Here is an 11,852-nt window from a genome sequence, read left to right on the forward strand (position 1 = left end):
CGCGGATCATTCCTCGAAGAAGTTGAGGTAGTGAAAATAGAGATGGGTTCAATACGAGACATCTTGGGTCAACTACACGAATCCAATGAAGCTCTCAAGTCTTTCCATCGTTGATCTCATTTTCTCAGTCCATAATTCCAGTTCTGATCAATCAGATCATCACAAAAACCCTATTTTTCTCTAATAAGGTATTCTCTCTCTCTCTCTCTCTCACATATAATGTACTACATGTGTGTATTACTGTGTTCTCATCTCCATTTGTTTGTTCTTGATGAATGGTAGTTGTTTGAATATGTTCTGTTGATGAGGATGATAAGTAGATCTGTTGATAATGTCGGGAAATTTTCGAGGTCAGGGAAACCCGATCCTTGTTAGGGGGCGGGGGCGGGGACGGGGATGGCGATAGGTTCTCCATTGGGGATCGGGACCGGGGATGGAAAAATTTTCACCATCGGGGATTAGGGACGGGAAGTGTGAACTCCAGCCCCACCCTGGTCCATTGCCATCCTTAATAGAAATGAGAGGGGATATGGATAGAACTATAATGATTTTTGGATTTAACTTCTTAGTTAAAAGGGGAAAGATTATGATATAGACCTCTCAAAGAGTGTGTATCATATACATTTTATAACTATAGAAAAAAAAAGAGTATAATTTCATATTTTTTTAGTCATAACTAAAAAAAAAAGGTCATAATCGAAGGGTTGTTTTGTATGATTTAAATAAATGTATTTTTTATTTTTTATGAAAAGATGTGTAAAAAAGTATAAATATGATGTAACTTAAAAAAGATAAAAAGATATAAAAAAAAATGTACTAATATAAGGGATGTCAAACAATTCCAAATATATAAAAAAAAAAGTGTGAATTACACTAATGATCCTTATAGTTTGAGGTTTGTGTCATTTTGGTCATTGACTTTTCAATTGTGACACATTTTACCCTGAATTTTGAATCTTATTTCAAATAAGGACAATTGTATTTACTAATGGATTTTTCAAGGGAAAAATCATCAATTTGATAAAATATAATTTAATTTGACAAAAATAAATGTCAAAAAATTATTTTTGAATTTTTAAAAATTATTTCTAGCTACTAAAGATAAAATTATATAAAATTGATAAATCTTTTAGATATTTATTTACTTTGTTTACCAAATTAATTTTTATTATGTATTTAGATGATGATCATGTAAAATTAATTTTAAAAAATTAATCATGTAATTTTTATTAATTTTATATAATTTTATTTTTGGTGGGTAGAAATAATTTTTAAAATATTTTAAAATATTTTTTTGACATTTATTTCTGTCAAATCAGTTTATATTTTATCAAATTGACGATTTTGCCTTTGAAATTAAGCAATGGTATGTTCAATTGTTTTTATTTGGAACAACATTCAAAATTCAAGGACAAATATATCACAATTGAAAAGTCATGGACTAAAGTGATACGAACTCCAAATTATAAGGACTATTAGTGTAATTTACCTTAAAAAAATTATAACTAAATATCTAAAAATAATATCATAACTAAAGAATAAAATAATATAAATAAAAATACATATAGTATGAGGATATGCACAATAGAATTTTCTTGAAAGACGTATATCTTAGACGTACAAGTTGGGAAAAAAAAAAAGCCAAAATATAAATATCAATATATATATATATATATTAAATTTCATGGATCATTCTGGAGTTGGGCCTATACAATGAAATTGGGCTTAAACTCAACTCATTTGCTTTCTTCGTCATCTGGTTTTTCGAACTGACTCTTTCTCTCTCTTCATTAAGCGCTCTCTCTCTCCTTAGTTCAATCCTTCGCAACCAGAGAGGTGAGTTCCGATTTTCTTCCCCTCTAGAACTGATTTATTTCGTTTATTCACAAATTGCCTTCAAATTAGGGTTTTATAAGTACGGATGCTTTGAACAGATCGGTTAGGTTCTGGCGATTTGCGCATGTTTTGTAGCTGAGAAAAGGTTTTTTCGACAGACAAACACAAAAAAAGGGTGTTTGTACTTGGTTATGGTTTGGTTTTGCTGCTTCTCTTTGTCCTAGAGTTGTTGAGTTCCGTCGTCGTAGACTCTGGTGCGTATTAAATCGGTTTCCTATCTTGCAATCTATATCTATATAATGAAAATCATATAAGGCCTCTCTGATTTTAAAATCCCTAATTCAAAAATCTCTCATCTTTGTTGTCGAAGTCCCAATTTAATTTACGTTCCTTTTGTAAATTTTTCTTTTATATCAACTTTATAAGTTAACGAAATTCATGTGATTAGAGAACGCCAATGCTGGGATCATTATGTATTTTAGTTATGTTAATGATGCATATTACTTTGGAATGTAGTGGTTTTCCCCTTTTCAATTCTACTAATATCACTTTATTTGGACAGAAATTTGTTAACATGGTTGGGTTAGGTTACTGGGGCACTCAATCTGTCACACTTCTATGAGTGTAGATTTTTAACGGGTTATTAACCTTTTTTTTTTTAAACAAAAAAAAAAAGATTTTGGGGGTGATTGTAGGGGACAACAATGGTGAATGACAAAGGAAAGGATACTGTTTCTAGCTCCAATTTAAGTCTCAAACATGATGATGCAGCCGATAATTCTCAAAGTGAGACAACTGTGTCCAGCCCAATGAAGTTGAATGTTAAAGAAACTGGGGTTGTTTCTGAGAGTGAAGATAAGGAGGAAAATACAGGCAAAGGAGTAATGAATGAAGAAACTGCAATGGTAGTTATGAAGAATGGAGAAATTGCGATAGAAGAAGAGCGGAATGAAGAAACTGCAATGGAGGAAGAAGAAAAACATGAAGACAATGCTATGGAAGAAGATGAAAAGAATGAACCAAATGCATTAGAAGAAGAAGACGATTATGAAGAAGAAAATGCAACCGAAGAAGAAGACGAAGCAGGAGAAGAAGAGGAGAAGGAGGAGGAAAAAGAAGAAGAAAATGAGGAAAAAGCTATTGAACCAGCGAAGACTGAAGAGAAAATAGGAGCAGATTCTAAGGACAAAGAAAAAAGATCAAGAAAACGGGGCAGAAAGAAGCAGGTGGCACAAAGGGGTTCTGAGAAAGTGGCCGCTAAATTGGAAGATAAGCCTGGATCATCGAGCCAGAAAAAGGTGTCAAAAAGGGTTGAGAGCATGGGGATGATTTTCATGTGCAGTTCAAAGACAAAACAGGATTGTTACAGCTACAAGGTTCTTGGGCTACCTGCAACCAAGAGAGATGTTGTAAAAAAAGTTTACAAAGGGATGAGGCTCTTTTTGTTTGATTTTGATCTGAGACTGATGTATGGGATCTACAAAGCTGCAGGACCTGGGGGTTATAATATCGAACCCAAGGCTTTCAAGTCGGCGTTTCCATCTCAGGTTAGTATTTACTTCTATATTTTGTTTTAATCTTAGTGAATATTTTTATGCAAAACTAATATGGGGAAGAAGTTTGCATGTATGCTTAGGATGTGTGGGCGTGAGGGAATTTTTATTGGAACAAATGTATGTGTTAGCAGCAATAAAATTTGTACTGACAGTTGTAAAAACCAAATTGTCTTGTAAATTGTTTGGAGAAATTTTTTGATATGAAACAGAATCGATATCGTATAGCATCTTACAGTTTCTGCTTATATTAGGTAAGCATTACACAAGTTTTTAAAAGAATCTATTATTTCTGGACAAATAACCGTTGTTTGGTTGGTTTGTTTGTACTATAGTTATAAAAACATATCTCCATGCGGTTAGAGGTGGTTGGGCAATTTCTATGCATTAAAATAGGTGAAGGGGTAGATGGAAGTCTGACTACTTGTTAGAAATTAAGGATGTTCCTTGGGTTGCCCTTGTTCAAAAAATTGAGGACCTTGGTGGTTGAGCAGGGAGCTCAATGGTGAGGGCTGGCCAAAGCATTTGGCAAGGCAGAGTGTATGCAATGGCCTTTGAAGCTATTTCAAACCAGGATTGATGGAGGTTCAGAGGGGTTTGGTGGAGGTTGAGGAGGGGGAGGTCAGATATTGTGGAGTTTCCAGAGAGAGGTTTGGTGGGTAGATTTGGCATTTAGACTGATGAAATCTTCGCAGCTGCTGAAATGCAAAGATTGGCTAGTTAGATGTGGGGGGTTGTACATGTTTTTGATATGAACATGGTTCTGTTTCTCTTTCTTCTACCCTTGGAAAGGGTGAAAAGGGTTTTGAACGATTGAGGATGATGTTTCAAAAGGAAGTCAGTCAACGTTGACTCGTGGTCACCAATGTTTTGCGGAAGGCTGTTGCCTGATTTTGGCTATGACAAGAGTGAGCTCGGTTTCACCAGAGCTGATTATGGCCATGCTGAAGGCTGATGAGTACTGTCAAGTCAGGGAAATCTTCACCACAATCTACACATTGCAAACTGTCCTATATCTAGAAATTAAAAAGAATGGAATTTCTTTAAATGGAGAGGAAACATCAGCCCCAAAAGATGGCAAGTATCGAATTCTGTCCTATAACATCATGATGTCTTCAAACTTATCTTCGAAAATTCTAGCATTCCATTCCAACCTAACCACTTAGAAAAGTAAAAAGATTACACAACTACACAATCCTTTCACCATATTGTTGCGACTGAAACCCCAAAAATCAATCAAAAGTATTTGAGCACAAGTAGCTAGAACCACCCAGCAAATGCCCTGTTTGGTGGAGATTGTTGGAAGTTAAAAGCTGATAAGCAGAAAACAAAAGCTAAAAGCACCTCTCCCTTAGCTTTCAGATAATTAGCTTTTTTTTTTGTCAATTTATTTATGCTATTTCTACCTATTAAGCTATGAATAGAAGTTGCATCAAATAGTCTGGTACAAATTGCCAAATTAAAATAAGCTATAATCATCTCTTTTTAAGTTGTAACAAACACCCCCCAGACATTTGTCACCCGAAAAAGGCAATGCCACAAGACCAAGACCAAGACCAAAGGACAATGCAAGAATACATGGTCCAAAGATTCCTCATTTCTCTTACATATGCTACACCATTGAGGACAAAGATTGCAATTAGGTCTCTTTTTTTTGAAAAATATCATTAATCATGATACTCATGAGCTTAGTTCACGTGAAAATCTTAACTTTACGAGGCATTATCGCTTTCCAAATTCTTTTTAAATTGAAAGACGGAAAAATCAATGGGATTATCAATGTTTTTGTCGAAAAGGAACTACTTGCATGAAAAGTTCTCCAAAAAAATGAAGAGACCACACTCGCTTGTCACCGGCATTTTGTCTCAAGGCAAAGTCATCAAGCAAGGCCAACAAAGACATCAATTCAAGGCTCTCCCGATCGTTGGGATTCCTAGAGAAATAGAAATCCCAAGAGATCAAAGCCAAATAGGAATGAGCCATAGACTCAATGGAAACATAATGTGCCTGAGCCTTTGTAGCAGGAAAATTGGGTGACGTTTCTTACTTAGAAATGCAATTTTGCACTCTCAAGTAAGAAATTTGCTTCTATGGAGGCAGAAACTCGCTACCAACTAAGATAGAACCTTTTAGACCTACAAATCTCAAATAAACAAAAAAAATAAAATAAAATAAAATTCAAAGTTATTCTAGTAGATTCTATTTAAATAAAATTTATTTTTACTTAACAACGACAATTTGTAGTTGATATCAATCTCTAATAATAATTCATATTTTGACACATATTACAACTAATTGTTAGAATATATTTATATATAAAATATATGCACGCTCCCATAAACACTCAACGTTAGAAAATTCTACATGCCCTTGCTCCCCTGCCCCGGCTCTTGCTCCCACCCCCACCTCCTCCCCCTCTTAGTGCAACTAAGACTCAAGCCAACCGATACAAATGCAGGAACAACACATTGAAAGAAGAGTTGCCCACCCAAATACCTTCCAAAAAACAAACGCATTCACCATTACCCACGCTCAATGAAAGAAATCTAGAAAAAAAAAGAAAGACATTAGATGTAGATTTATATGGATATCGACAATTGCCCCTATTAATTATAGAAGGATCCTTACCGTTCGCTTGAACCACGCATTTACTTTTAATAATGGAATGCCATAAAGAATTACATTTGAAGGGTAATCCCCATAGCCATTATTAGCCTAACAGAGCGATATTCCTTGCCATGTTCGTTTTTCTTGTACTTAAGCAAATCACCTTAAGTGATTCTCTTATTTTGTCTCTTAACTGGTCATGTTTCTCAACCTTTCACCACATGTTTCTATTCCAATTACAACCCTTTGCTTGATGCCCATCCATCACAATTTGCATTTATATTTGTACTTAATTTGTTTATGTTGTCCTGACACTTCCTCACAATGCATGGTTAGTCAAAGAAATCATATTTTAAATTTATCCAGCAACTAGGTTGGATTACATTGACCAGACAACACTTCACACAACATTTCAATGAGCTTTTCTTTACTCCATCCATTCTATTCTAGTCTATTCTAAGTTATAGGTGATATTCTGTTTAGTCTCTCTTTCCTAGTGGAAGATTGGGCTTTGTTCAGAATGCCATGGCTTATTAGATGCCAAGTTGAATTATTTTCACATTTATTTCTACTTGTACTGTTACGAAAATTACATTCTCTAGAAACTTAGTGTTTATCCTTAATTTAGTTATCATGTAGTTAATAAATAACTATATTCGCAAAACATCTTCCTATTAATATGAAACTTGTTCATCGGTTGCCAAAAAATGTAAAAAAAAAAAAAAAAACTCATTCTAACTTCTGATGTAAGCCTATTAGAGATGCGGTTAAACCATCTGCTATTGGAGCTGCTAAAATATGACATTGCTATGCCTTGTGCCAAATTGGGCACAATGTTTACCAGATTGCCAAAGCTGCCAACTCATCACAACCAACTGTTGTCAACTCTTCCCCTTCCATTCATGACCTTCCCAATAAAAACACCAACAAACACGTACAAAAGCCAAATAAAAGCATACCCCAAAAATCGTTATTCTTAGATATATATATATATATATGTATTTATAATGCATATTATAAAAGACTTGGGTGTCATATATACATATTAGAGCAAATATATATATATATGTATAATGCATACATACATACATACAGAGGGTTAAGTTTGACGATAGTGGTGTGGTTGCTAAGGCTTGGGTCTCCTCACACTGATAATACTAAAAATATTTTATCACTTCACGAGGGTTAAGTCCCAGTTGCATCTCTTTCATGCCACCAGAAACGGCGGCGAAGTGACCACCTTGCCTCCTAAACTATCTTTCATCAATGGTCTCTAGGGTAGATGGACAATTTGATGCTTCTCTAACCCCTCCATCCTTTCTCTTGACCGACCCTTCCTTGAGAAGAAGCAAGAACTTTGTACGTCCTTTTCCCACTTCTTGGGAAATGGGTGAGATTCGTAAAGGAGAGGGAGATTGGGGAAGGGTGAGACTAGGGGAGAAGACTCTAAGAGGGAGTGGGAGATGACTAGATTTGTGGAAAGAGCAAGGGACACTGGAGGGGGGTGGAGATCTCTCTCTCATGTTCTCTCCCTCAGTTGTTGGGATGAAAGTTGGTTGGTGGCTGGAAGAATAAGAAGTGAGTTGGTGATTGGAAAGAGTTAAATGGCAATGGTGCATTGGAGCAGGATTGTCAAAATTTGACAATAGCATACCATTTTAGCTATTCTGCATTGGAGATGCACTTATGAGTCGGATTAAATATTTTTTTTTGATTGACACCGGAGTGTCCGGATCAAAGTCCGACTAATTTCCAAGGGTGCACATGCCATTGGCAAGGGGTTCTCCACAAGTGTATCACGGTTAATTTAAGGATTTTCACCCTATCCGATGGCCTCAAAGAATTGTTAGCACTTAAGAAGTTTCGATCCCTAAACCTTTGAGGGAGTATACCCCCAAGACCCAAGGCTTTGCCATCAGTCCAACCCCTTAGGGTTTATGAGTCGGAATTAATTTATCCATGTTTAGCAAGGATAGATTAGAGTGTCTCCAATGGTGAATCAAATATTTCACCAAATCTGAGTAAAAATTTGAAGAATTTCTCTATTTGATATTCAGTGTTCCAACGGTACAGCAAAATTTCAGTCAACCGGCCGAACGTCTGCCCGGTCAACCGGCAAGGCAATCTGAAAAAAAAAAAATCCAACACAAATCTTGAACAGAGGAGGAGGTGAAATGAGAGAGAAGGAGAGAAGCTGAGGTGGTTGTGAGAATGACCCAGCAGCCGCCATCCTCCATAACAGTCAAATAATTCAACTCCAAAATATCTGAACTGCATACACCAATCACAAAAAAAATAAAATAATAATAATAATAATGATCCAGCAATCAAAATCTAATCGAATAAGACAAATTTTAAACCTTTGGAAGACGAATTTTTGAGAAATGGAAGGTTTGGCCGAATCATAGAGTGGAAAGTGTAATTCCGATGCGATTTGCGAGGGACGAAACACACTGAATGGATCGTAAATTGCAAGAAAGGATTAGATCGATCGAGTAATGGGAGATTGGAGGATGAGCATCAAATCTTTTATCTACGCGAATCTCAACATCGTGAGTGAGAGAGGGATATGATAGAAGAGAGAGAAGCAGAGAAGAGCAGATATGAATGGTTGAGCAGATATGAATGGTTGGGTTGTGTTGAGTGAGAGAGGGATTAGATCGTCTTCTTTTGTTCTTCCTCATCTTCATCTCCTTCCTTCAGATCTGGTATCATTTTTGTGGAAATTATTGAAGTAACCGGATGACCGGGGGGTCTGGCCAGTCGTCCGGTGTGTCAGCTCACAACGGTCCTGCACAATAAATTAGTGAAAGTTACCCAGATGTTCAGTTTGGTGAAACCTTTGCTATTTTCTCAATTTGATATCGTTTTGGTTAAACCATTGGAGCACAAAAAGTCACTCTTCTTCACCAAATTTGAATTTGATGATACATCTGATAAACCATTGGAGATGGTCTTAGTTTTCAATGTTCATCTAGATTCTTCTCTCAAAGTCAAAGAAAGTATTATTGATTTAAAACCCAATTTCATAGAAATGAGAGATAACTGCTTTATATTTGGCAATTTGATTACAGTTGAAAAGTTTTTGATTTTAATTTTTTTTATTCCTGTAGGTTCGTTTCACCGTTTTGGACGATTGCCTGCCTTTAGCGGAGGAGAAGTTCAGAAAGGTCATCAAAGATAACTACTATTCGAAAACCAAGTTTGATTGCCAACTGAACTCAGAACAGGTCTGATTTGTTGTTATTTTCTTGATGTTCTCAGAAATAATATCAGCGTATGTGGGCTGGTGTACATTCATAGGTAGATCATGGTAAACAATAACATTATATATTTTCTCCATTAGGTGAAGAACTTGTGTAAGCTTTTCGTTGCTGCCAGCAGAGGATCCAACTCGAAGAAGTCAGGCAAACATCTTAGATCAGAAACCCGTTCATTTGTAGACCGAGACAGAATCAGACGGCGCAGTAGGGATGAAGAGAGGCGTGCAGACCGAGACAGAATCAGACGGCGCAGTAGGGATGAAGAGAAGCGTGCAGACCGAGACAGAATCAGGCGGCGGAGTTGGGATGAAGAGAGGCTCTCGGATCGTAGGTACCTTGACCATCCGATTGTGTACGAAAGAGAGACATACGCATCTACGCTAGCACCCCTGCCCCGACTTCAACCTTTACATGCACCACCACCAAGACCAACATATGATTCTTATGGGCGGGCCCTGGAAATGGACGTTTACAGACGGGAACCATTTGTAGAGCGTCGTGATCATCGATATTTGGATTTGGATTTGGATGTACAGTATCAGGATGAGATTGAAAGCCGTGATCCCTATATCGCATATAGGGAACCTCCTCCATATCGTGATCCTGATCCTTTGTATTCTGCTGCGGGTCTACCACCGGAGTACAATCCTCCTGGACTGCGGGCAGAGTACCGTTATCCTGTGGCACCGCCGCCATCTGACTATGGTCCTCCTCGACTCTTATATCGATATTAGATGGAAAACCAAAAACTTATATTTCTGGGAAGTTTCTCTGGATTTCAGTTCTCCTTAGTGAGCTTTTTATGTTGATGTTTTGGGTAAGTACTGATTTGGTATTAGTTTCAAATTGACCTTTCAGACTTTAAACCAGTTAATTGCTTTGCTATCTTCTTATTTATTTAAAAAAAAAAAAAAAAAAAAAAAAATTTTGCGTTGTTATCTTCTTATATGCACCTCCTTATATAGTTTGATTTATTAAAGTTTTAAAATGTTATAATTTTTAATTTGGTTGTCCGTTTTGGAAAAAAAAGAAAGAGGTATTTTGGAATATTTTTGTCCAGATCTACTAAACTAGACATATGTTAAAAAGATGAAATTTCATTATGCTGAGTGCTTTGGATATTGAATTTCAACAAGAGAAATTCCAAATTGAGTGTTAAAAATTTACAAAATAAGACAATAGGAAAAATAGGATAATTCAACTTTTTTATTTTTTTATTGGCAACTTTTTGATTTTGAGAGTGAAAAATCTCAAATTGTGGATTACAAAATGACTAAATTTGATCACTGTATTTGGACAGTAAAAATTTACTTGTGTTTGAGTGTCGTTTTAACTTTTTTTTTTAATTTGCACTCACAAAAACAGCCATGTGTTACAACTACAAATGGGAGTATGGTATTGGGTTCTTTGGTATAATTGGGTTTCTCATGCCCAGCTCCAGCATTCTACGGCTCACCCCCAAACCAGTGATTGTATGAGAAGTTTGGGGTATGGGCTAAACCCGATCCGTTTACAGGCCTTGGGAGTGCCTCATCCAATGGGCCCACCCCTTGGTCTCTACAATCATAAACTTTAAAACTAACGTATGCAAATTATTATTATTTTTTTAACAACATACATTTTATTTCAAATGATACTTTTTAGTCTCAGGATAAAATAGTTAAAAAATCAAAAAATTAAAAAGTCAAACACATCCGAAACGAACTCATAATGATGTGGTCTTTCATGGTCTATTTATTTCAAATCAAAACACTTAGGGTGTGTTTGGTGACGTTTACGTTTTCAGTTTATATTTACAAAAATTTTATAAACTGATTTTTGTTTATTTTTAGAAAAACATAAACTGCAAACGCGTTTGATAATTAACAAAATGTTTAAAAAAATTTAAAAATATAAAAAGAGTGAGAAATAGCAAATGGCGGTGGAAGACGGTGGTGGAAAGTGATGACGGTGGGCGGTGGGTAGCTGGTGGTGGCGGGTGGTAGCGGGTGAGTGGTAGTGGTGGATGGATGGGTAGGTGGGTGACGATGGCAGGTGGTGGGTGGCAGCGAGTGGGTGGTGGTGGTGGTTATGGCGGGTGACAGGTGGGTGGCGGATGGTGGGTGGGTGACGGTGGTGGGTGGTAGCGAGTGGGTGGTTGTGGCGGGTGGTGGGTGGCGGATGGTGGTAGGTGGTGGCGGATGGGTGGTGGGTGGGTGGGTGACGGTGGCGAGTGATGGGTGGTAGCAAGTGGGTGGTGGTGGCGGTGGCGGTGGGTGATGGGTGGTGGTGGCAGGTGGTGGGTGGTGGCGAGTGGTGGTGGTGGTGGTGGGTGGGTGGGTGACGGTGGCGGATGGTAGGTGGTAGCGAGTGGGTGGTGGTGGTAGTAGTGATGGGTGGTGGCAGGTGGATGGCGGGTGGGTGGCAAGTGGGTGGTGAGTGGTGGTGGCAAGTAGGTGGCGGGTGGTGGTGGCGGGCAGTGGATGGTAGTGGCGGGTGGTGAGTGGTAGCGGGTGGATGACAGGTGGGTGGTGGGTGGTGGTGGTGGTGGTGGTGGCGGTGGTGGCGAGTGAGTGGCAGGTGGGTGGTGGTGGGGGGTGGGTGGTGGTGGTGG

The 11,852-nt window shown here is 37.6% G+C and overlaps 1 protein-coding gene across 3 annotated transcripts; it reads left to right on the plus strand.

The window, feature by feature from the left end:
- The first annotated feature begins 1,636 nt into the window (after window positions 1-1,636).
- Window positions 1,637-10,205, plus strand: LOC114278416 (uncharacterized). Of its 3 annotated transcripts, none has more exons than XM_028220460.2 (5): window positions 1,637-1,836; window positions 1,935-2,090; window positions 2,513-3,383; window positions 9,110-9,226; window positions 9,343-10,205. In XM_028220460.2, exons 3-5 carry the CDS (start codon window positions 2,541-2,543, stop codon window positions 9,991-9,993), a joined length of 1,611 nt encoding a protein of 536 aa, XP_028076261.2. In that variant the 5' UTR covers window positions 1,637-1,836; window positions 1,935-2,090; window positions 2,513-2,540; the 3' UTR covers window positions 9,994-10,205. The 3 variants fall into 3 exon arrangements, with proteins under 3 accessions (XP_028076261.2, XP_082760296.1, XP_082760297.1); XM_082904170.1 differs by having other exon boundaries at window positions 1,687-1,836; window positions 2,399-3,383; XM_082904171.1 differs by having other exon boundaries at window positions 1,695-1,836; window positions 2,608-3,383.
- The last annotated feature ends 1,647 nt before the right edge of the window (window positions 10,206-11,852 follow it).

Source organism: Camellia sinensis, chromosome 14 (assembly GCF_055761805.1).
Source record: "Camellia sinensis isolate YWXY chromosome 14, ASM5576180v1, whole genome shotgun sequence".
Classification (NCBI taxonomy): Eukaryota; Viridiplantae; Streptophyta; class Magnoliopsida; order Ericales; family Theaceae; genus Camellia; species Camellia sinensis.